At 35.2% G+C, this 27337-nt stretch overlaps 1 protein-coding gene across 4 annotated transcripts; it reads right to left on the bottom strand.

Annotated features, from left to right (window-relative positions):
• Window positions 1–17583: 17583 nt before the first annotated feature.
• LOC139840367 (patatin-like protein 2) lies at window positions 17584–26919 on the bottom strand. 4 transcript variants are annotated; one of them, XM_071830632.1, is made up of 7 exons: window positions 26661–26919; window positions 26341–26522; window positions 21038–21224; window positions 20783–20947; window positions 19535–19837; window positions 19366–19441; window positions 17584–18023 (listed from the first exon to the last, which is right to left on the bottom strand). In XM_071830632.1, exons 1-7 carry the CDS (start codon window positions 26802–26804, stop codon window positions 17953–17955), a joined length of 1128 nt encoding a protein of 375 aa, XP_071686733.1. In that variant the 5' UTR covers window positions 26805–26919; the 3' UTR covers window positions 17584–17952. The 4 variants fall into 4 exon arrangements, with proteins under 4 accessions (XP_071686733.1, XP_071686732.1, XP_071686734.1 ...); XM_071830631.1 differs by having other exon boundaries at window positions 19269–19441; window positions 26661–26918; XM_071830633.1 differs by having other exon boundaries at window positions 19269–19441; window positions 26341–26515; window positions 26661–26788.
• Between the last annotated feature and the right edge of the window lie 418 nt (window positions 26920–27337).

Genomic DNA, 27337 nt, shown 5'->3' with positions numbered 1-27337 from the left:
TATTTATGAAGTAAATTAGTTAAGTTATTTTCTGTTACTGTTATATTATAAATTCCTAATCCAAAACCCCCTTTAATTAAGTTTGACATCAAAGACTATTAAAAACCATTAAACACTCCATCTCCCTGTGGAACGAATCGGATTTACCGACAAACTAAACTACATGAATAGGACTAGTTGCCTATATATGTGTGAAATCAACCTGAATACAATAAAATACCACATATACAATAAATCAATTCGTGTAACAAAACAACTCAAATCCGTTCATAAATAAAGGTTACGATTCAGCACATCACTAACAATCAATAAATCCTTAATCATGTTAGTGAAGTTTTCTTAATTAACCTACACATCAAAATGAAGCTAGTGATGCTAGTAACACATTTAATACTTGAACTTTATCATAACAACTACATTTAATCATCCAAAACTCAAGATTAAACACACAATTTTCAAGTTCATGCTAGTTACACTAAAACAACGAGATCGAGCATACAAATCATATATTCATGTTAGACTCGAGCCATAGACACTAACTAACACTTTTATAAGTCGAAAACATCAAGAACATAAAATCTAGTGTTTTTAGAAAGTTACCCAAATGAGATGAAGTTGGTATGGATTCGAAGAGGAAGATGCAAGGATTTCGAATATGTAATTTGTTTTGATGAACACTTTCTAGATCGAAAATGGATGATGATTCTTTGATTTGGGTGTTGAGAGAAAAAGATGGAAGTATTAGAAAAGTGAAGGATGAAACGAATGGAGGAGATGGTGTTGACCCTTTGACCTAGTCACCTTTTTGCCCAAATGACAACATTAGTCCCTCAACTTTGAAAACGGTTGCGTGAATTACCTAAACGAAATATTTTAAAACGCGTATTAACAAAAGATGTTATAATTATATAACGGACTTTAAAATAGATAGACGGAAAGTAAACGGAAAAAGACAGGATGTTACATTACCTACTCCTTAAAAGAAATTTCGTCTCAAAATTTAATTAGGCGTAGTAGTCGTTGTTTCTTTCTCGAGATCTTGCGTTTCCAAGTCCACGAATAAATGAGGGTACTTCTTTTTCATTTAATCTTGTCTTTCCCAAGTAAACTCGGGTCCTCTTTTGGCGTTCCATCGGACTTTGACAATCGGAATTCGGCTCTGTTTTAGCGTTTTGACGGAGTGATCCACAATTTCAACCGGTTCTTCCACAAAATGAAGTTTGTCATCAATAGTAAGCTCCTCGAGAGGGATGACGAGTTCGGGTTAGGCGAGACACTTCTTCAAATTTGATACATGGAAAGTATGATGAACGGAGCTCAGTTGAGGTGGAAGATCTAAACGATAAGCAACGGTTCCAACACGTTCCAAGATTTTGAAAGGACCAATATACCGCGGATTTAACTTTCCGTGTTTCCCGAACCGGATTACACCTTTCCAAGGTGCGACTTTTAACATTACGTGGTCACCGACTTGGAATTCGAGGTCGTTGCGTCTAATGTCGATATAGCTCTTTTGACTACTGCGGGCTGTCCTAAGCCTATCTCGGATTTGAACGATCTTCTCGGTTGTTTCATGAATGAGTTCGGGACCGGTGATTTGTGTGTCACCTACTTCGGCCCAACAAAGAGGTGAACGACATTTGCAGCCATATAATGCTTGGAATGGTGCGGCGTTAATACTCGCGTGATAACTATTGTTGTAGGAGAATTCGGCGAGAGGCAAGTGCTTGTCCCAAGCTTTTCTGAAATCAATAACTCAAGCTCGTAGCATGTCTTTCAAGGTTTGAATTATGCGTTTGCTTTGTCCGTCAGTTTGCGGATGGTATGTGGTGCTCATGTCTAATCGTGTTCCCAACGCTTCTTGTAGAGTACGCCAAAATCTAGAAACAAAACGGCCATCTCGGTCGGGAATAATCGATAATGGTACACCGTGATGGGCTACGATCTCTTTAATGTAAAGTTGTGCAAGTTTCTCCATTTTGTCGGTTTCCTTCATGGCTAGGAAGTGGGCGGATTTGGTGAGACGGTCTACGATAACCCAAATAGTATCATAACCGCTCGCTGTTCTTGGTAGTTTTGTGATAAAATCCATCGTTATTCTCTCTCACTTCCATTGTGGGATTTCAGGTTGTTGAAGTAGTCCGGACGGTCTTTGGTGTTCGGCTTTGACTTTGGAGCAAGTTAGGCACTTTTCAACATAAGTAGCAACGTCCCTTTTAATGTTCAGCCACCAATATTGTTCCTTGAGGTCGTGGTACATCTTTTTGGCAACAGGGTGAATTGAATACCTTGACTTATGGGCTTCGTCTAGAATAAGGCTTCGTAAGTCCCCATAACTAGGCACCCAAATTTTTCCGGCAAAATATCGGAGTCCGGTCTCCTTAACTTCGAATCGAGAGGTGAGAACGTTCAAGCATTCGAGAGAGATGTTTTCATCCTTGAGAACCTCGTCTTGGACTACACGAATTTGATTATTGAGATTGGTGTGGATGGTGATGTTTAAAGCTCGTACACGAAGAGGCACCGCTCTTTCTTTTTGACTTAAGGCATCGGCTACTACATTTGCCTTCCCGGGATGGTAACGAAGCTCACAATCGTAATCGTTCAAAGTTTCAATCCACCGTCGTTGTCTCATGTTTAGTTATTTTTGATCGAAGATGTGTTGAAGGCTTTTGTGATCGGTGAAGATAGTACTCTTGGTTCTATAAAGATAGTGTCTCCACATTTTGAGTGTAAAGACAATGGCTCCGAGTTCGAGATCATGTGTCGTGTAGTTCCGTTCATGAATTTTTAGTTGTCGAGAGGCATAAGCAATGACTTTCTTTCGTTGCATCAATACACACCCAAAACCATGTTTCGAGGCATCACAATATACAACAAAATCATCATTTCCTTCAGGAAGTGACAAGATAGGAGCGGTGGTTAGCTTTGTCTTCAAGTTTTGAAACGCGAACTCTTGTTCGGTTGCCCAAATGAATTTTTTTCCCTTGTGAGTTAATGCGGTTAGAGGACGAGCAACCAAAGAGAAGTCTTTGATGAATCTACGATAGTATCCGGCGAGATCCAAGAACTGACGAATGTGAGTAGGAATAGTAGGGGTTTCTCATTTGCTAATGGCTTCGATTTTTGCGGGATCGACCTTAATGTCTTGGTTGCTTACGACATGACCGAGAAATTGAACTTCCTTCAACCAAAATTCACACTTGGAGAATTTGGCATAGAGTCGTTCTTGTCTCAAGAGTTCGAGCACAAGTCGAAGGTGTTGTTGTGATGACCCGGAAATTTCTGACCAAATTTAAACTTAATCTTTGTATGATTAATATTTCTGACACGATAAGCAAAGTCTGTAAAACTGAATCTCAAAATTTTTGAACTAATTTCATATATTCAAATACCTTTCGGTTGTTCTTGACGATTCACGAACAATTATATGTATATAGATACATATATATATATATATATATATATATATATATATATATATATATATATATATATATATATACACATATATATATATATATATATATATATATATATATACTATAACTTGAAAACGTAACAATGTATTAATTGTTTGATACCGTATATTAAACTTATTGGTTTAAATATCTATTTGAATATGTATGATAAATTGAAATATTTATTATTAAAATTTATTTATAAATAACTTCCAATGTGTATTTAAAAATTGATTTATGTATATTAAAAAGATATATACATATATATAATTTCAAGTTATTTAGTAAACGATAGTAACATTCGTTTATTGATTCGATTGATATTTAGATAAGTTAACTAAAGCGTTTAAGATGAACCAGTAAAACACTAATTTACTACAGTATTTTCAAATTGCTACAGTACCCAAAATGCTACAGTGTTTTCGAAAATCACTATTTGCTACAATGAAATTGCTACAGTAAAAATTGACTTTGCTACAGTGAATTGCTACAGTAAAAATTGATTTAGGACTATATTTTGACAAAGGTAAGAGTCACGAAACGAAAAGAACTAGTTTTCTCAGCGTACGAAAGGGCGTTCGAAAAACCGGAACCGGGACATAAGTCGAGTGACGATGTACGACTTATCGGAACAAAAATTACAAGTTAACTATGCACGTAAATTTAATATAATATATAATTAATTATATAAATTAAATATATTATATTTATATTAAATAATTATGTCGACAAACAAAAAGTTAAAAGTTTGTGAGCTGTCATACCTTCCCATGCGATCGCATGGGAAATGGCTTGGGAAGCCATGCGATCGCATGGCACCCTTTTGCTGGCCACATCTATAAATTCGCGATTTCTGCTTCTGATTCAATTCATTATTTTTTTTCTCCGTATTTATTATTATTATTATTATTATTATTATTATTATTATTATTATTATTATTATTATTATTATTATTATTATTATTATTATTATTATTAATCTTATTATTTTTATTATTAGTGTTATTATTTTTGCGATACAAAAATAATAATGTACATAAAAAATTACGACGGTGTTCTGTCCAAGTAATTTTCAAAACAAGTTTTCAAGCGAGCTAGAGCCAAGGAAAATATGGGTTATTGCCAAGGAAATTATGGGTAATGTTCGGGGGTATTTTTGTGAATCAAACCTCGTGTTTATCATCTCCGATGCGTCTACGTGCTTTCCTGCAATATGGTATATCAATATTAAACAGTGAGTTTCATATGATCCCTTTTACTCAATATATTTTTGGGCTGAGAATACATGCGACTGTTTATAAATACTGAAAATACTAGATTTATATGCGTGAGTTTCATTTCTCCCTTTTTAATTGCTTTTGCAATATATATTTTTGGGCTGAGAATACATGCACTTTATTTTAAACACAATGGATACAAGTACATACTAAATTCTACACTGAGTTTGAACCGAAAATCCCTTAGCTTTGGTAACTAGTAACTGCCAGTTATAAGAACTTGTGGGCGCGAGTAGTAGTATATGGATCCATAGGGCTTGATATCCCCGTCCGAGCTAGAGCACTAGCCTTTTAACGGACGTATGCTATTTGAGAAGCGTACACGTTGGTTTGCGTGTATTATTAAGATGATTATACAAAGGGTACAAATTATATATACGTTAAGTTTAGTTACCAGGGTGCTCAATTTCGTAGAATATTTTGATAAATGTTTCTGGATGAAACAACTGAAATCTTGTGATCCACCTTTATATAAAGATTATGCGCAACATTAAAACTATGAACTCACCAACCTTTGTGTTGACACTTGTTAGCATGTTTATTCTCAGGTTCCCTAGAAGTCTTCCGCTGTTTGCTTATATGATAGACAAGCTATGTGCATGGAGTCTTACATGGCATATTTTTCAAGAAAACGTTGCATTCACCAAATCATCACCATGTATCTTATTTTGACTGCATTGTCAACAGAAGTACTGTTGTAAACTATTATTTACGGTGATTGTCTATATGTAGAAATCATCAAATGTCGAAAACCTTTGATTTAAATATTCATATATGGTTTGCCTTTTCAAAAGAATGCAATGTTTATAAAACGTATCATATAGAGGTCAAATACCTCGCAATGAAATCGATGAATGACGTATTCGTCCATATGGATTTGGAGCGATCGTCACAGTTGTTCATGCTCTTATTCGCTTTTAGAATAGAGCAAGATATCATCGATGAATATAATAATGAACTTGTCGAGATACGGTTTGCACACGCGGTTCATAAGATCAATGAACACCGTCGGTGCATTAGTTAGACCAAATGGCATTAAAAGAAATTCGTAACTACCATAACGAGTTCGAAAAGCGGTTTTGGAGACATCTTCCCCCTTAACCCTTAGTTGATGATAACCTGAGCGGAGATCAATTTTTGAATATACATAAGACCCTTGTAGTTGATCAAAGAGGTCGTCGATGCGTGGAAGAGGATATCGGTTCTTAACCATCAATTTGTTTAGTTCATGATAGTCGATGCACATTCGTAGGAATCCATCTTTCTTTTTAACGAATAAAATCAGATCACCCCATGGTGAATGGCTAGGTTGGATAAAACCACGGTCAAGTAGTTCTTGGATTTGACTTTGCAATTCTTGCATTTCGGATGGAGCAAGTCTATACGGTGCACGTGCTACGGGTGTGGCTCCCGGAATAAAATCGATTTGGAATTCTACAGGTCGATGAGGTGGAAGACCCGGCAATTCATCGGGAAAAACATCAGAAAAGTCACTAACAATTGGCACATCATCGATATGCTTCTCGTCGGTCTCGACTTTCTTAACATGGGCTAGAATTGCAAAACAACCTTTACGAAGGTATTTTTCAACTTTAAGGCACGAGACGAGGTTGAGTCCGGTGCAACCCTTATCGCCATAGACAATCAAGGGTTCACCATTCTTGATAGGAATTTGAATTGCTTTGAGATCACAAAGGATGTGAGATTTCATTTTGGCTAACCAATCCATACCAATGATTACATCGAAGCTCCCTAGTTCTATAGGTATCAAGTCAATTTCAAACTCTTTACCCATTAAGTTTAATGTACACCCCCGATAAAATTTGTCGGCACTCAATAGTTTCCCGTTGGCCACTTCAATGGTATAAGTAGTATCTAGTGGGAGTGGTGGAGTGCTAAAAGAATGAGTCAAGGTCTTGGATACAAAACTCTTATCGGCATGATATGGCCGAAACGGACGGTTTTTATTCGCGCGGTGTCGTCAGGCCGCGGCTCGCCAGGATCAGCCACTCGTAGGAGGAAGGTACTGTTTTAAATTTATATTTAGCGGGGCCTAAATCTTACTACTCCTTATAAGTAAGGGAAGTATGACCTAGAGTCGTATTTTTGAGATATCAGTAGAATCGAACCTATATTTAAGCCTAAGATACTTAGGGAGTAGTGAATATTTATTTTGGGGTTTTTCAGGTTTATAAGACAGATAAAGTAAATGCGATAAAATTCGTAATTCAGATAAGGTTAAAGTGAGTGCATACTATGACTTCATCAGTTATTCTGCCGAGATTATGGAATACTGGTTCACGAATAGGCAGAGGCCTTGTATTCATTACACTGGTCCTAAACGCCCCTGTCATAAGACATGTCACTGGGTACTGCGTTAGGCTTGAAGATTCTGAATAGACAGCAACGTCCCTTACCCCCGACACCCGTTGTAACATTCTCAATCGGGCCTAGATGTAAGACTACTAAAGTGCTCTTAAGTTAGTATTGTGTTATTATATGCTTTTATTTTTATTTAATGTTTGTCATTATTTAATGATGTGGTTAGGACCAGTTCGTGACAAGGGTCACAGAACAGGTTTGTTTATTTAATTTGGACTTCGTTTGGGTTGCCAAATGATGTACGAAATATATCAGATAACTGATAAATACCCGTGTGTTGCACAGTGTAGGATTTAACCCACTTCAAGTGACTAGTGCTCCCATTTTCTTCTTTTGGTTTCCATAAATTTCTCACACACAAACACACCCGTACTTCATCTTCTTCAACTACCAAAACCCTAAATTCTAATCCTTGTTCTTGAGCTCAAATCTTTTACATTATCTTGTTCCTTTAGATTTACTGAGTCTATCAAGGTAAGATTTGTAGCATTTCATGCTTTAATCATTGAGAAAATTGAGTTTTTGTGTTAGTTTTTACAAAGTGTGTATTTTGGGTCAAAAGAGTTAGATTTGATGTAGTTTGAGTCTAAATCTTGTGGGTTTATGTTTCTTAATGTTTGGTGTCTTCGATTTGGTGAGTTTTGAGGTTAAAAACGAGCTCTTGATCGAGAATTGGTGAGTTTGGTGAGAAACCCGTCACTTTGGCAGCTGCTGCTGCAGATGAACTACCATCGGTCGGTGGTCAAGAGACCACCGGCCGATGGTGTGTGACGATCTGTCGATGGACTAGACGATCGACCGACGGTGGAAGTCCTTCGACCAACGGTTATAATTTTAACGATCGGCCGATAGTGTGGTCGATCGGCCGATGGTGTAGTGACGATCGGCCGATAGTCTCTGACGATCGACCGATGGTCTATGCAGTAGAAATTTTTACTAAGTGTTGAATTCTAGCCGTTATGCTGCCCGTTTTTATTTTGATGATTTTGATGTGCATTTTGAAAGTGCATTTTGAAAGTGCATAAGTGTTAAGCAAAAATTTTTAGCGGATACTTTTTCTGACAAAAATTTCTGTATTGTGCTGTTTTGTGCTATCGGATAGAAACTAACTTGTGTATATGTTTTTCTCAGGAGAAAAGGAGAAAGAGAAGGTTCAGTGATTAGATAGCTGAATACCTTCTCGTTTGCTGGTATTTGGTGAGTGGGACTAACTGGAGAATATAGTATATAGAAGCATGTTATATTATGATTGCCATGCTTGTTAGATATACTTATTGTTGTGGTTAGTTAGTTGTTGTGATGACTGCATGTTAGTTGATGCTTGTCTGCTGGAGCCCAGTGCGTCCCTATTGTGTGGTGGCCTCGGTAGGAGAGATCAACCTGCGGGTTGGGTTCCTCATGTGGTGGCCTAGACAGCCATGGTGTATATATATGTGAATGACGCGTCCGTCACGTGTGGATTATGTATATACATACGGTGTTGGAGGAACTTCTGGTAAGCCCCAGTCCGATCAGCTGGTGGTTAATGGTTTGGCCGAGCTGACAGAGTCTCTGTAGACGCCACTTGGGTGATGTTTGTGTGTTAGACTATTGTGACATGATTAGTATAACACTTGTGTATGCTATGGCCTGTAGTTAGTCATACTCACGTAGCTTCGTGCTAATTCCCCTCCATCTCCTCCCTGCAGGTTGTTAGCTTTTGTAGATAGTGCTTTTGGGAGAAGACGGGCATGATGATGTTATGTTTGACAGGATTAACTCTGATGTGGTCTTTTAGAATATGAACCGTGTACTTTTGAAAACAGATTGTATTTACGTCTCTTCCTGTTAATATGTAAATTATTTTAATGACACGTGACATCGGTTTGTACAAATGTCGATATCGTATTTAATTAATATTATGCTTCCGCCACGTATTTATTATATAAAAAAAAAATATAGCGGTGTCACACCCGTGCAGTCTGACTACAGGCATACATGTTCAGACGGCTCATCCAATTGAGCGACTCGGTTGGGTGACGTATTAACATTCCGAAATGGTCTAAACTTTCTTAAGCATAATAGAATACATGGTTTACCATATCCGAGACGTTAATGATTGGTAAAAGATAGTTAGGCCCTTAAAAAGAGTTCAACCATAAAGAACACCATGGCCAAGTCAAGCTGACTTCCATGAACACGTTCGGTTATCCTAACGGTCCAATCCTTTATGTGTCTAAACAAACAGTTCCTTAATTAACTAAGAATCCCTCAAGCGGGGTGCAATGCTTGAGACCGCGTTATGGTGCAGTGTACTGGTCAACACTAACCGGGTTCCATGGCCTTACTTAGCAGAGGTACAGCTTACAACAACCGCTGTGCTTCAGCGTGCACGTACGAAGTTTATATGCTTGGTGAATACACTAGCATGGTCTAGGACCGACAATGTACTAAGGGTCTAGTCAGATGTTTCACTATGAAAGAGTCCTCAGTCGGAATCCAGAGCTTGATAGACTTACTACAACCGGTGTGCCTCAATTGATCTTACGTTGTATCCGATAGACTTCTCTTACCAAGGGGTGACACATATAGTGTACTCTGAATCGGGGTTCGCGACTTCCCAATAACAGAGCCTATAACTACGTTCTATTAGTTGGAAAAGCGATTGAGTTTAAAGCATAATCGAAAAGTATTTCAACAGCATACACAGACCATAATATCATTTCAGCATTATAACTGCTTACATCATAGCATACACTAAAGATAACTACTCGCTAATCATGGCAACAATATCATAAAACATTATATAAGATAAAGGATAGAAGTACCAGTAGATTAAATGAGTTCTGAATACAAAAGTGAAATTTCAAGACTCCAGACCGCTCCTAATACAATCTTCAGTGTTCTTCTCCGGGTACTAGGTTTCCCGCACAGAGTCGAAGGCCTTGAGAGTATGACTAATATTGTACAAGAGAGAGAAAGAAGTGAATTGAAGTGTGTGTTGGAATGAATGACAAAGACCCTTTAAATAGACTAGGATTTTGCCAAAATACGGCTGGCTGGCCGTATGGCAGCCCGTTTGGTGGCCCGTATTTGGCAGGCCATTTTCCTGGCAGCCCGTATGGCAGGCCGCTTGGTGAGCCGTATTTGGCAGGCCGTTTACATACTGGCAGTCCGTATGGCAGGCCGTTTGGCAGGCCGTTTTTGATGCTGGTCAGCCTTGATTTACTGGATCGTAAATTGATTTCTTGTCTTTCACCGTTTTCGCTCTAGAATCTTCGTTTTAGCTCCGATTCTCTTGATTCTTTTTGCATCGCCTTCGTAATTACTTGTTCTTCAATTCTAACCGACGAAGTGGGTATTTTTCAGATAAAGTTCGAATCTTTGTTGTTTTTGGGCCTTAATACCGGGGTGAAAACGTGACTTTTTAGCTGATATCACGGCACCCGAATCGAATAAGCAAGAGACATAAGAATTATTGAGAAGAAACGTACCCGTGACTAGTTCATTATCATCTCGGGCTTCCTCGGTGTTAATGTTGAAAGCTCGGCTGCGCGTATTGGGGTTATCTTTCTTCTTTGGGAATGCATTCCTATAATGACCCGTTCGGCCACATTCGTAACAAGTGACCGTCTTTTGGTGCATTGGGCCCCTTTCGAGCAACGGGGGCGGCACTTTTACAATCGTTGGCCTTATGGCCACTTCCTTGGCACCGGTGGCAAATTAGCTTGCCACATTCACCAAAGTGATGCTTGTGGCATTTGTTGCAAAGAGGTAGGTTTCCAGCATAACCCTTCTTGCCGTCGGAGGTGAAAGGCTTCTTGGCGAAGTTGTTGTTGTTGTTGCTTGATTGGGTGGCTTCCCACTTTCTTTTGTTGCCACCCGATTTATCTTCGGCCTTAGGTGCCAGTACTATGATTTCGTCCATCGTTTCTATCAATTGGCGGGCCATCTTCAAAGCTTCTTGTAGGTTAGCGGGTTTGGATGACATTACCCCATGTTTGATGCTCTTAGGAAGGCCATCCATGTAAAGTTCAACTCGTAGAGGCTCAGGATTTACAAGGTTTGGATACATTAGAGCTAGCTCGGCAAACCGTTGATTATAAGCGTTAAGGTCGTTTCCGACCGATTTCAAACCTCTTAGCTCGCTTTCGAGACTTCTAGTCTCTTCGCGGGGAAAGTATTCGGTGATCATCTTTTCCTTTAAGTCGGACCAAGAGAGAGCGTGGGCTTCATCGGTACCCACCGATTGTACATACGTGTTCCATCGCGTGAGAGCGACACCGGCGAAAGTGTGAGTGGAGTATTTGACCTTGTCTTGGTCCCGACAACCGCTTATGCTAAAAACGGCTTCTGTTTGCTCAAACCATCGAGTGAGAGCAACCGGTCCTCCGGTCCCATCGAAAGTGTGAGGTTTGCACCCCATGAAAGCTTTGTAGGAGCATCCCTCGTTTGAGTTACCGGCTCCATTGTTATTGTTGTTGAGGTTGTTGTTATTGTTGTTGTTGTTGGATGAGTAACCGGCCATGGCCGCATCTACGACGGTGGCTATCATTCGTTGAAGAGCTTGTTCGGGAGTTTCATTGCGTGGGACTCGGCGAGGAGGTATTGTTCCTTCAAGACACAAGAATATCGTTGATTAGTGTTCTCAATAATACTAATCGTGATATGAAATAAAGATAGAAAATTTTCCACGACTCGCCCTAGATTCTTTATGTTATAATGTCGGAACGTCCATATGAGTCACCGTAATATAATCCCGGAAATTATATTACCCTAATTCATATGTGCATTCGACATTACTTCATAAAGTCAAGGTGGCGTGTCAATCAAATTAAACAATGTAAGATTAAGATGGAATAAGAGTTAGATATGAATAGAAGAGTTCGAGTATAAATGCACAAGTAGTCAAGTAATTCCTACTTCAAGTCTATATGCCGGTTGTAGTCTAGACTCACTAATGTACCCTATGACTCGGGGTTGACACCAATGAACTCTAAATCCCTACAACCAACGCTCTGATACCATCTGTAGCGACCCGACAAAATCGTCATTGACGGCGCCGTCTACTTAGGTCCCGTTACGTGGTCATAAGTCTTTAAAACGACGTTTGACCAAAATATGTCGTATTCATTTCAAATGTAAAGATGTTTCAAGTTTACAAAAGTAGTTCAACGACTAGTTACATTACAACGTTTAACGTACAAATGAAACCTATGCGACACGATTTAAAAGTAAGTCAAAAGATGCTCCATGTATGCATGTATACTCGACATCTAAGCAAGTATAAAAAATAGTGAGCGGAAGCATGTAACACCTAAAGTTCAAGGACCTGAGAAAAACATAGAAATCTGTCAACGAAAACGTTGGTGAAATCATAGGTTTAAGTAAGTAAGTGAGTAAGTACAAATGAACCACAAGATTTATAACGTTGAAATAATAGTAAACCATTCTAAAAATTGTTATCACGAGCACCCAATTATCAAGGCTTAATTTTCCACGAACCCCATACACATAGTGTTAGAACCTACACTGTTTCTCGAAAATATATTTCATCCGAATAACGGTAGCGAACTGTCCGAATGAGGGTTTGTCAAACCCATATGGCCATACAACATAAGTTCTCGCTTACACCTGGCAAGTGTAACTAATGATAATCGAATTGAGGATTTTTGTTCTAACTCGTACGTAGAATGTTTGTTTCTGTACTTGTGTTCACTTTGTAAAATGAAACGTTTATGTTTTCTCATCCCAAATGTAAGTTTAAAAGAGTAAAAGTGGGACTATGATCTCACCTTGAGTGCACGAAGGTAAATGTACCTCACAAAGTAAACGTGTGCAAGAAAGAATGCTAGTCTCGACCTAAACAATAGGTTGTAAAATATCGGTAAACACGGTCGGTTAAAGTGTTCAATTAGTCATATGGCTCGTTACGACTCGATTGATATAGCATGTGAGTCAAATTGTCAAGTTTCATGCAAGATACAAGTATAAAAGCATGTTAGAATAATTGCATAAATATTTGGTTAAGTTTGAATGAAAGTCAACTTTGGTCAAGTCAAAGTCAACACGTTCGGGTCGGGTCTCGGACAATTTTTCTGAGTTTTATAATCATATATGAGCATGTTAGAACAAGTTACATGTTAATCGGAGGTGCGTAGCATAGTTAGAATTTTTCGTGAAATGACCAAGCAAAGCAGAATCTGGTAGTTCATTTGGACGGCGTCCAGATTGGCTGGACGGCGTCTAACTGTGAAGGGGTGGACGGCGTCCAAGAGTTTGAACCGCGTCCAGATTAGTACACATACCCTGTTTGCTGAAAACACACAAGTGCACGAACCAAAACTCAAACAAACACAATTTGTAAACCGAAAACACTTAGAACATGTATCTTACACCGTTGGAAAGGTATTTTGACGAGGAAAACGACTAAGCACATTTCATCTATCAATTCAACATTTACAACAACCAAATTCGCATTAAATATTCATCATTTATTGCATTCAAGATCATAAATGCACATTGATGATCCGGGAATTAAATGCACATATATAATACGCCGTTTCGTAGGTAATTACGCATACAATACAACTAAACACTTACTACTAACATTTCAAGGCTTTTAATGCATCAAAAATCACATTCAAGGCTACCAAACTCTAACTAACAATCAATAAATCCTTAATCATGTTAGTGAAGTTTTCTTAATCAACATACACATCAAAATGAAGCTAATGATGCTAGTAACACATTTAATACTTGAACTTTATCATAATAACTACATTTAATCATCCAAAACTCAAGATTAAACACACAATTTTCAAGTTCATGCTAGTTACACTAAAATAACGAGATCGAGCATACAAATCATATACTCATGTTAGACTCGAGCCATAGACACTAACTAACACTTTTATAAGTCAAAAACATCAAGAACATAAAATCTAGTGTTTTTAGAAAGTTACCCAAATGAGATGAAGTTGGTATGGATTCGAAGAGGAAGATGCAAGGATTTCGAATATGTAATTTGTTTTGATGAACACTTTCTATATCGAAAAGGGATGACGATTCTTTGATTTAGGTGTTGAGAGAAAAAGATGGAAGTATTGGAAAAGCGAAGGATGGAATGACTGGAGGAGATGGTGTTGACCCTTTGACCTAGTCACCTTTTTGCCCAAATGACGACATTAGTCCCTCGACTTTGAAAACGGTTGCGTGAATTACGTAAATGAAATATTTTAAAACGCGTATTAACGGAAAAAGTTATAATTATATAACGGACTTTAAAATAGATAGACGGAAAGTAAACGGAAAAAGACGGGATGTTACATCGATTGTACCTCCTTCCCATGTTCAGCCCCTTATTAATTGACACTACCGAAATTAACTATATAGTACTCTTTGGTACAAGTATTTGTTTGAGGACTCGTAGAGTATTTGATTATTTGGTAGAGTATCATGTTTAATACATGTACGATGCCAACTTGCGTTTTCAAGCAATTAGGAGGGAAAAATAGGAATTTCCAAAGAGAGCTTCACGTTCAAAAGCTACCTCTTTTAGAAGGGGACAACCAAACTTAAAAGCTACATCTATTAGTCACACATATTAGTCAGTAGTCACGTCATGGATGATAATGGATGTCTGATCTATGAGATATCCATCCGATTCGATTTTTTAAAATGAAGAGAAAATTGTGCGGATAGTCCATGTGGTTTGTAGCACCCAGCGTGGATAGACAAAGTTGGTGATTTGAGTGTGGATAGTCCTTGTGACTTAAAAGTGGAGCAAGGATAGCCAGTTCACTAACACTGTTAACTTTTTCTGTTAAAACTGAATCATGTGCCAAGCATGTGAGGGTATTTTCGTCATTTACAGAGTTTCATCAACTCACTTATTTATATTTATATTTAATAAATAAATAATATAAATATAATATAAATAGATTGGTGACTTTCTTCTACCTTTATATTTATATTGCTGGAATTCAGTTTCTACCCAATCAAGCAATTATCTATACAGATGTTTTTGCTTGTACCTCTCAAAAGAAATATCATCTATAAGCAGCGATTAAACAATTTTATACAGCAACTTCGATCCAAACAACATCATTTATCATCAAAAATTAGCAACGAGCAGTGAAGAACACTTTATAAGAACTCGAAAACTGATTCGATGATTTACGCAGTTTCAGGTTACAGGTTCTTCATAAAAGATGTTGAAAATCCAATTACTAATGCTCGAAAATTAAAATCAGAACCTGAGTCATAACAGATATTACGAATTCAATCAAGTTGAGTTCGTTTGACTTTTGAAGTCGATGTTTGACTTTGAGAAATCGAATCGAATAATGAATTTTTCGTTCAATTGATGAATCACGAAGCGTAAGTGATCGATAAGGATTCAGAAAATATGCTTGATTCGATCTAAAATACACTGCGTTGCTCCGGAAACCAAAACGGTTACGTATTCGGTTAGCGATAAACTCGGATCGAATCACTTGAATCCGGTTAATATGAATCTGGTATGATAAGCAACGAAGCTTCAGATGATGATGTTGATCACATTTCTGTACTCAATTCATGTGAATAAACATCATATGATGATGATGTAAATTGAGGTTGCTGAACTTGAGTATGAATATCGAACGAAGAATACGATCAAATACTCTATGAAATCACCAAATCATTTTCCTTTAACCCAGATCTAAACCTGATTGTGCTTTTCCGGCCTCCGGTTACCCCAGATCTAAATCGGAATCTGCTTCTGCGGACGATGCATTTTGCGGATTTCATGAGTAAAAATTAGGGTTCTAAAGAACACCAATTTAACTCCATCAGATACGTCGAACAAGATTCGAGGTTATCAGTCTGATGTTCACCTTTTTATTTATGAACGAGGTCGGAGTTTGATGCTTGTTAATTTGTCGATTGAGATATAAAATTTAATTTTGTTGTTTGTATTATATAGATTTCGTTGTTAGATATATGCAGAGTAGTTTTAATCCATGGATGATTTAGGAAGAAGATAGGTGATGGTGATAATTTTTATCAATTTTGGGATACGCCAAAAAGAAAAACTCAGATAATAAAAATTGATAAAAATAAAAAATAAAAAAGAATGGAGGCATCAGAGGGACGAGGATGTTGTTTTAATGGATTGTTAACCCCTTATCTGTAGTCAACGATGCTTGATTTGCCTCATTAATTAATTAATTAATTAAAGTAAATAAAGTAGGTGGGTGTGGGAATCTAGGTACACAGAAAGACAAAAATACCCTCGTGTGGGATGCACGTGTGACAGGGTTAACAGAATAATTTGACAGAAAATGTCAAGTGGGCTATCCTTGCACAAGAAACACATCAGAATGACTATCCTTTCTCAAATCGACAAGTATGGCTATCCATGGTGTCTAGTATAAATCACAGGGACTATCCGCGCAATTTTCTCTAAAATGAATATGGATGATAATTGGATATAAATATCGATATTGATTATGTGAAAAATTGGTGGATCGGATATATTTGTCAATTTATCTTTCATGAATATATATATTTATCACCTGAAATACATATATACATATTTAATTAAAAAATATGCATATACATTTATGTATCCATATACATAAACACTAAAAACTATTAAATGTTAACGGAAATATGAATTACTCATATATCCATGTACATAAACACTAAAAACTATTAAATGTTATCGGAAATATGAATTCTTAAGATAAAATTATATGAACAGTATTAAATTTAGTTGTATTTATATTTGCTAAAAATAGAGTAAATTACACTGGCGGTCCCTGTGTTATACAACAAATTATATCAATGATCCTTATCTTTTAATAATTATTCCGATCGTCCCCAACTTTCTACTTGATGCACAACAATAGTCCTTTAGGTTAACATCCGTTAAAATATCATTAACTCTAAATAATTGGAACACAAATATAAATAAACTCGAACCAAATCCATCTTTCTCTCGGACTTATTCAGTAAACCCGGCTGTAACAAATATGGAGAAAATGTATAAACAATATGCAAAAGCACCAAAAAAAACACTAAATCTGACTTAAGAACGTGGTGATCGGGTATCGACGTTGACGGCACTAGTAGTGAACAACATTTATGGTTGTGTTTGTAACTTTTTGTGTAATTAGATTATAAGAACGTAGATTGATTTAGATTGACATAATGGTATGGTATTGTCAATTTTGGAAAAGAATGATTATAAATGTGTTGCTTGATGATCTAAACAAGAACATGATAGATGATATTTCGATAGTTAACGAACTTTTTACCATCGTTAAGTGGAGGACCACCACCGCACGTCTAATAGAAAGTCAAGGACGATCGATGTAGTTATAAATAAATAGGGATTATTGGTAATAATATGATACAAACTTCCTAAGTTTATATAGAAATTATGGTATTATATCCAAAATGTCAATTTTTTGCCAAGGCAAAATAACAACAAAAACGATATGAACTAACGATATATGGGCTATGGCCATAACAAACAACATCAACCAACGTTTGGGATATCATTTAGTGTTTTTATTTCAATTGTTTAAAGTAGTCAACCATCATACATTTATCTTTGTATCTCGTACATCTTAACCTCAGACCTTACATATACCTATTTAGAATTCATGCAACTATTCAGGAAGCTTAAAGCTCATAGCTAGAAATTATAACATATTATTAAATAACCTTCACTGATAGAAGACAGCTTGATTACTTTGTGTCAAGCTCTGGCAGATCTTGTTGAGAGTGATCAATTGTATTAGAGAGTGCCGGTGTTCTTCGAGAATGTGCAGTTTGTTCTGCAATCAATTTTGTTTTATCAATCACTCCTTTATTAGTATTTGGCGATCTAAGTTCTCGCACATTTTTCTCCCTGTGAAGTATTCCCGCAAACCTGCATTCAATTAATCAGCAGATATTTTAAAACATGTCCATCAATCAATCATGCGTTTAGGCGTTTGTTTTATACAGATGTATGTCTGACAATCAAGACTCATACTCCGAAATTAACCCTTATATACTAACTGTGATGGGAGTTTGTGGGAGTTTGTGTAGTTTTAGTTATATTGGAATGTAGTTTTGAGTTTGCGTTCACACTACAAACGGTCCCTCAACTTTGCGTATATTTACACAACGACCCCTCAATTTTACACTTTCTCAGGGGTTAAAAGTGTAAACATAGAATTTAATTAAAATAAAAGAAACTAATTTCACCCGAATTTATAACCGGCCCTATCTTCTCGCTCGGTGCGAGTTAAATTTTTTCGAGACCACCGTTTAATTACGAAAAATCTTACCAACCCAACGGGACTAACTATACGCGAAATGGACAATTTTTTTAAAAACGCTAAACACAACGACACCCCGTATCTTCCAGCTCACCACGAGTTAAATATTTTCGACGGCAGCGTCAGACTCGAAATAATTTTATGAACAAAACGAAACTAACCACGTTCAAAACGGACACTTTTTAAAAAACACTAAACACAACGACAGCTCGTATCTTTCAGCTCGCCGCGAGTTAAATTTTTTCGACAGCATCTTTACACTCGAAAAAATTTATTGAACAAAACAAAACTAACTACGTTCGAAACATATACTTTTTAAAAAATGCTTAACACAACGACATCTAAAACGGCGCTTAACACATGGGCCGTGTTCCCCTCTGTAAATACACAACGCTACATTAAATATGAATACGCAGCCCGAAAGCCCCCACCGCAACGCGCGGGCCGGTCCGGACTAGTTGGGTCTATTGGGTAAACCATTTGGGTCCAGTGAATGGGTCAAATATGGACTCATCTTTAGTCCATTAATATATTAGATGATCCATCTAAACTCGTTGAAACCCATTTAAAGAAAGAAAAAGAAAAAAAAAAGAAAAAAAAAAGTTAAAAAATCAGAATAATAAAAAAGTTAAAAAAATTAATAAAAGAGAAAAATAAAAAATAGTATAAGAAAAATGGGTCTTGATCCGACCGACCCGTTCGGAGATGACCCGTTTGAAATTGAGACCCGTTTGACCCATGTCCCGTTTTGACCCAAACCCGTTTCGGTCTTGACCCAACCCGACCCGTTTTCAACCACACATGTATAAATAAATAAATCATCAAATTAAAAGTAGTAGATAAACAAATACTTGGTTAAAGCCATCTCATTTGTAGTGTGATAATAAGGTTCTGTTACGCCTGTGCCTAAATTCACTTTAGTAACTGTTTTTTTCAACAATTCCTCACCCACTTTCACCAGATTTTGTAAGTTTTCTGGAGTAGCTAAATCCATCGAAGCTATGTCACCAGTTAAAGTATCATCCTGTAACATAAAAATAAATTTTGAACTACAATCTTTCACAATTTTCATCAACGTTCGATCTAAACATCAGAAACATAATTATACAAAAAATACCTGAATGCGAAGATAATTTTCTTCTGAATGAAGGGCTTGAAAGACACTAGAGATATGCAAGTCAACCATATCACTACTTGCTTGAGTAAAAACGTCTACTATCGGAGTCGAACCACCACCAGCTAACCACCCTACAATGCCCCAATTAGACGATTTTGTTGCATCATACTTCTCTTGAAATTTAGCTGACCCAGTGCCCAACGACAAAACTAGAAACCGGCCATACTCTGTTGGCTTTATTGGGAAGAAGTTCGGACTTCCTCTAGTTATTTCCGTAGTTACCTCGCTTATTGCAACCAAAGTCTACACCGAATAGCACAATTAATTAGCCCAACTAAAACCATAGGTAGTTATCATAAGAGTTCAAACATGAATTTTGAAAGTTTTTTCTGTTTGGGTTTTGATAAATATTATACGTGACAAATGAGACCCATACTCTCAAATTTGGGTCATTTGGGTCTTGAAAAAAAGCCATGCAATCTAAACATAAAACCTTAAAAAAAGGTCCAATGGGTTTCCCTCATGCCTATTGGGTTCTATACAAAATATAAAGGAACGTGTTCAATGGGTATCAATTCTTAAAGCTCAATAAATAGAGATAGGTCTTGTGAATGGGTCAAACGGGTCGAGCATAAAGATCATAACAAGTTTCATCCTTCAAACATTTATAAAAGCATTTATGGTTATACGGAGTATCATTTATTACACCACAAACAATAGCAATACCCAATCTCGCGCTTGCAAGGTATGAGAGGTTATATGAATTATTATGTATATAAATTTTTTCTTATATATATAAGAAATATAAATAATTAAATACAGAGTAATATATGATAATGACTAAAATAATATAAAATATAAATAAAAATTATAAAAACAATCTGATCCATGACATTTTTCAACCAGTTATCAAATCTGACCTATTTGGACCCGTTTAAAAATCTGACCTGTTTGACCCATGACCCATTTCAACCTAAAATCATTTTGACCCATTACCCAAACCAACCCAACCTGACCCTTTTTGCCAGGTATAATTTAAATAATATGTATTGTATATCTACCTAAATTACATGTAATTAACATAAGTCTTCCAGTTTTCTTTCTCCTTTTTTTGACCTATGATTTTAATGTAATATATAACACTTAACTATTAGGCATCTCTTTGTACAATTAGTCGAATAAAGAAGTGAATTTAAAGGTTCATAATAATTGTTCACACATTAACATGTAGTAAGGCATAATATATACCGGATTGTTTGCAGCAACACTCCCATCGATAAGATTGAATTCTCTCAGTAAATTTCCTTCAGAATCATCAATTTGGAACGAATGTGAAGGAAGATAGGTTGGGGCTGCTGACGTTCCAATGCATATATCCGATAATTTCGCATCAATGCTCGGTACCTTCTCTAACTGCTCACAAAACACATATAAGCTTTAGTTAATGTTTGAATGCCAACAATTTTGTTTAAAATGGAACATAATTTATTTCTGATTTGATACCTGGTAAGTTGAGAAGATTGTAGGCTGCAAGTATTTGATGTCAAATGTTGGAATCACGACATTCGTTAATGTTTGATGAAGTCTGGTTTCTTGTAGCTTTTCTTGAATAATATTATGAAGGTATTCACCATCGTATTTTGGTCCAGATAAAGCTTTGATTACATTTGTAGCAGGAGCCAGAATATTGCTACAAATTGTACCACACTTAATTAACAATCATGAAGAAAAACAAGATGTCATTAAAGGGATGTTAAGATTAAAATTGGCTAGCCGGCTAGTAATTATCGTACTCGGCGGGTAGTTCGTGTGCAGCCATACACGAATGATGTGCGACCATATGCAAATGAAGTGTGACCATATGCAAACGATGTAGGACCATGGCCTTATGTGAAGCAGCTATGAACTTAGGCAATGTGACTAAGCGGGAAAAATATGTGGCCATGGGCTTATGCAAAGTAGCCATGAGCTTAGGTGATGCGATTAATCATGCATGATATGTGTCTTTGGGATTATGCAAAGCAACCATGAGCTTAGGCTATGCGAACTAAATGTGCATAATAAATGTACGTGTGCTTTTGCTTATGTGAAACAACCATGGGCGTAAGCGATGCAACTAAGTAATACGACTAATAACGCATGATGTGTAGCCATGAGTTTAAGCAGCGCAACCAAGGGTTTGGCGGTGCCATCATCGACTTAGGTACACGAGTTGATTAGTCCTTGCCATCTAATTAGTCGAACACTTTGTGTGCGACTTAGTTTTAGCCCGATTTAGGCCACATCGAAAATGGAATTACATATTTGTATCTTGTTAACAATATGAAACAAAACCCAACCACAAAATGTTGTACAATATGCAAGACCAATGTGTAATTGGTTGAAGCATTTTATCGAGCACTTTGTATGCTTAATCAACATTTTTGATGATGAGCTTTGTTAGTTCATCGAATTCCAAGATTTTGGTATAACCTTTACTCGACATCACTCAGTAATAACTAAATCAATCAACGTTAGTTTTAAAATACATGATCATTTACCTATTTATAGAATTATTATATTACAGTATTATTCAAAAAACTTGTAGAATTATTATTATTATTATTTCAGATTATGTTATGCATTTTTCAAATTGTTGGTATATAAATATAAATAAATTAGTTTTTAGAGACCCGTGCTGGTGTGCAAGTGTTCCAAAACCGTAACAAATTATATCAATGAAATATGTAAATAGCGAAAGTAAATAAAACGTTAGAGCCCGTGCGTTATATAGGTGAGTAAAATAAGTATGCTAAATTTAATTGATTTTTTCAAACAATTGTTCTTTTGAGTTTAAAAGCCCGCGCTGTTGACAAATTTTAAAAGGTTTTTGAGTTTAAGAACTCGTGGTGTTGACAAATCTGAAAATGGTTTTGAGTGGTGTTTGTAACTTAACGTCTACATTTTTTTTTATTTCTCACCATTAATATGTTTTAATTATATATAAATTAAATACTACGTAATATTTACAGAAAATATGAGAACATTGAAAATTTGTCATGAAACATGTCACATGAAAACACGTTAGTAAAGTCTAAATTATATTTTTTCTATGTTATCATTATATAATACCTCTTGTATAAAACATATATATGTCACATGTCATTATATTAAATTAAATATTAATATTAAATATACAATATAAATAATTACAGTATTTAAAAAGTAGATGTTGATTGTTTTATTGAACGGATAAAATCTTGCTCCACCATTCGTTCTAATATACTCTTAATATATACGGAGTAATATATATATATATATATATATATATATATATAGTGGTAGGATCAAAGGGGAAGTAACCAATTGGGGGGAAACGGGGGAAGCAAAAGTTTTTTTCCGTTTTTTGAAAAAAACTTTGTTCACGAACATTATAGATTGGATGAAAATATGAACATTTAATAAAGACACTTTGTGATAAATGTTTTTATTTTAGCGGAAAAATGCTCAAAGAAATAATATATAACAATTATCGTGTTTTTCGAGCGTATGTTGATGTTTAGATATTAGGGTTTATAGGGTTTAGACATTGGGGTTTAGAATTTAGGGTTTAGGGTTTAGATTTAGGGTTTAGATTGAGTTTTTAACACGAACGGTTTAGAGTTTTGGGTTTAGAGTTTAAACCCAAAACACTAAACCCTAAACTCTAAATCAGGCTAAATTTTACTTCACAAAATATGAAAAAAGAAAAAAAAAACGTTAACATTCTTTACGATTAATATTATCTTGAATGTTATTTTTGTCGATCGTTTTTTCGCCTAAATATTAACATTCATCACGAAGTGCCTTTTCTAAATGTTCATATATTCGTGTGATCTTGATGCCTGAAAAAAAAAATTCCAAAAAAACAAATTTTTTTTTGCTTCCCCCCGCTTCTCCCCGATTGGTTACTTCCCCATTGATCATGCCCCTTATCTATGGGTCATAGAGAACCAATGGTGTGAGAGAACTCACAGATTGAATGCACATGTAGCTACCATATACACATGTTCTTCAATCTTTGATTATATACTGAATAAAAAATAAAAATAGTTTAATATATATTTTTGTTAAAAATAAATAATTTTTTTAATTTTCTTCTAAAAAATTTCATGTAAGAGAGACTGACTGCCACATTGGAGAGACTAACTTGCCACATATGTCAGACTGACTGCCACTTATGACAGATTGAAATCAGTCTGTGCCATGCATACTGACTGACACTAATTTTGTGTTTTAGTTTCTGTTTTGTCGAGAGAAATGACATAAATGCCTTATTAATAAAGTGAGACGTCGTCGAAAATTGGTACAAACCACTAAATAAAATAGAAAACTATATAATAATAATAATAATAATAATAATTATAATAATAATAATAATAATAATAATAATAATTATAATAATAATAATAATAATAATAATAATAATAATAATAATAATTATAATAATAATAATAATAATAATAATAATAATAATAATAATAATAATAATAATAATAATAATAATAATAATTGATAAGTAGTTAATAAAAATAAAAAATTAATGTGGTTGATTTATAATAAGTAAAAAGTAAAAAGTAAAACAATAATAAAGTGATAAGTTATGGGGTTGATTTGGAATAAGTAAAATAATAATAATGATAATAATAATAATAATAATAATAATAATAATAATAATAGTAATAATAATAATAATAATAATAATAATAATAATAATAATAATAATAATAATAATAATAATAATAATAATAATAGTAATAATAATAATAATCTTAATAATAATAATAATAATAATAATAATAATAATAATAATAATAATAATAATAATAACTAGATGGTGGCCCGGCCAACTCCGTTGGACCAAAAAGTTGGTCTTATAATTTTTGTTTTCTTAAAATTAATTACGGGACAAAATAACTAATGTTATGTTGACATCAACATGAGGTAAGACGTTTATTGTTCATATGGTATGTCTAGTATACTTATTATAAATAATAAGTAGTAGTAGTTGATATCGCTCAAATTATACATATTTATTATCGCGATATCGGTTCATTATTGTTGGTTATTCGAAGAAATGTGAAGACTTTTGTTATTTATTGAGCTAAAATGACGAATATAGCTCCAGAGGTCTTCAGGTTAGTGTTTTGGTGATTTCTTGCTAAGTTTTGATGATATTTGAGCTTAAAGTACGTTTGGATGCAAGAAAATGAAGTTTTGCGTAGTCTGGAGTGAATCACGGCCGTGATAGGTAGTGTCCCGGTCGTAATAAGTTGGCAGGGATTTTCAGATTTCGAAAAATGGTTGATCACGGTCGCGATGCTTTTGGTGAATCTCGGTCGCGATGAGGCCATCGCGGTCGGGATGCGGGCTCGAACTGGTGACTTTTTGTTCTACTATAAATATTCGAGGTTTTTAACCCTAAAAGGGGAGTGCAGTTTTTCCAGCTACGAATTGAAGGTCTCTTTGAAGTTCTAAACCCTACCACTGAAGCCTTGTTATTTCTTTACTTCTATTCAGTTAATCATTACAATTGGTACTCGTTTTTTATCATCAGTTTATCTTGTAATCATGAATACTATTGCTTTTCATTGTTTGAATATTCTTTGTTACTTTAATATGCTAGGCTAAATTAGTTTAATGTTTGCTTGAATATGAAACTACAAGTATTGGATTGTTCTATTTTAATGATTTAATGTTTTGATGATTGAAATTGATTGTGTTTGATTAAAGATCCACTCTTGTGCTTGTTCTTAGTTATTAATTCAATTACATAGGTTGTTAATCATTTAATGTGAGTTAGATTTGAGATGCAATCTATGCTTCAACACTTAGGTGATCTAGACAATTAAAGAGGTGATTTCAAGTGATTGTGTCATTGATTTAATTGGTAATTGAAAGACTAGTGAATTGCATGATAGTGAAATTATTGCAAGTGATTGTGATAATTAGGACTTTATGTGAGTTTAGTCCAAATCAAGTGTCATTAGTTTCTATCAAATATAGTTTAATCTATTGAAGTGAGCTTATGTGAGTTTACCAACTTTGATTGATTAGTACTTTGTGAAAAGTCATATAACTATATTTAGAACATAATAATCAGTAATAATTGCAAGGACAATCCATACAAGTAGTGAATTATTCAAGTGAACACTGTTTTATCTTTATTGTTAATTCATTTCGTTTTACTTCACGTTGATTGCGTGAATTTTAATACAAACCAAAACTTTTAAACTGAATTCTAGAATAATTATTAGTGTTAAGATCTTGATTAAACTGCTCTCTGTAGAACGAACTGGTCTATTACTTATAGATTACTGCATGATCGGGTTATAGTTGTCTGTAAGTGTGTGATAATTGTTAAGTTTTTAGCTAGTTATTTTAAGGTACGATTTCACATATCAGTAGTTATTAAAAAGTAAAACTTATGTGGTTGATTTGTAATATGTGAAAAGTTGTGTGGTCGATTTGTAAAATGTGTGAATAGTTTGTGGTTAATTTGTAAAAAGTGAAAAATGTGTGTTAATTTAAGTTGAGTGGTTAATTTGTAGAATGTGAAAAGTTTTGTGGTTAATTTGTAAAAGTGTGGAAATTTTTGTGATTGATTTGTAATAAGTAAAAAGTTTCGTGTTAATTTGTAAAAAATGAAAAGTTAAATATGTATAAATTTTGGGTTTTAGATAAGAGAAGAATACATAATGTACGGAAGATTTTAGTCGCTAAAAAATTTCATGGAAACCTTTTAACAAGTCAAAGTGCTAATTAACTTTAGTTGCAGTGATATGTACCCGCTATGTGGGAAGATTTTGGGACAATGTTCCAGATAAAAATCTTTTACATCTTTAGCCGCAAAAATCGGACGACCTTCTTCGTTCGGAGCGGTTAACATGGCAGTAACAAGACCACCGGTGCTAGTTCCAGCAATCACGTCGAAATAATCTGCAATTCTTGCTTTTTCGCCGTCTACTTTCTGTTCAATGTAAACAAGTTTTAGAGGCAGTTATGTATTGTGGGTGTACTTCGTGAACATATCCATCATAATTATGCATCAACTGTGTGTATCATACAAGTAGTTAATGCATGTTGTGTTGGACTTAAGACAAATTACCTGTAGCTCGGTTTCCAAAAACTCGAGAATAACACTTGGGATGATTCCTCGTACTCCACCACCATCTATGCTAAGAATCGTGATTAGATTCCCGTATGTTGGTGGTTGCAAAGGTGATCGAGGTCCTTGATCTTTAAAAGACATGGTTGTTTAATTACTGAAATTTTTTAAGATGTAAACCTTGATTTTGTAGAAGGAATTGATATCGAAAATAATGGATTATTAATAGTTGTTGTGTGCGATGATTGAGGATAAGGTAGCTCGGGTTTTTATAGAGTTATGTTCGTTGGATTTTCCTAAAGTTTGAACATTCAAAGTTTCTAACACATTTCATTTTCCCCGACTGTAGGAGCTAGTCATCGAATTGGATATTGACTTTTCAAATCATTCAATTATTAAGATCGAGATTATAGAATGTTAGTATTAATTGTGACTTGTGGTTACATGACCTGTATACCGGAATTAATTACTAATAGTACTATATAATGCATAGTCTTGATTTATGGTTTATAACGAGAAAAACATACTCGCGCTTCGCTGCGAGGTAGTTTTGATCGGTTAATGGTCGGTGGTTTTGAACAGTTATGTATACATAGCCCGAGTAACTTCTAACTTTAAGAGACTTCACTGACTAGTCGCTAGAAGATCTTGAAAGAATTATTTAATGAAACAAGAAA

The sequence above is a fragment of the Rutidosis leptorrhynchoides genome, chromosome 4 (genome assembly GCF_046630445.1).
Source record: "Rutidosis leptorrhynchoides isolate AG116_Rl617_1_P2 chromosome 4, CSIRO_AGI_Rlap_v1, whole genome shotgun sequence".
Classification (NCBI taxonomy): Eukaryota; Viridiplantae; Streptophyta; class Magnoliopsida; order Asterales; family Asteraceae; genus Rutidosis; species Rutidosis leptorrhynchoides.
This window is presented reverse-complemented; position numbering and strand designations above follow the sequence as displayed.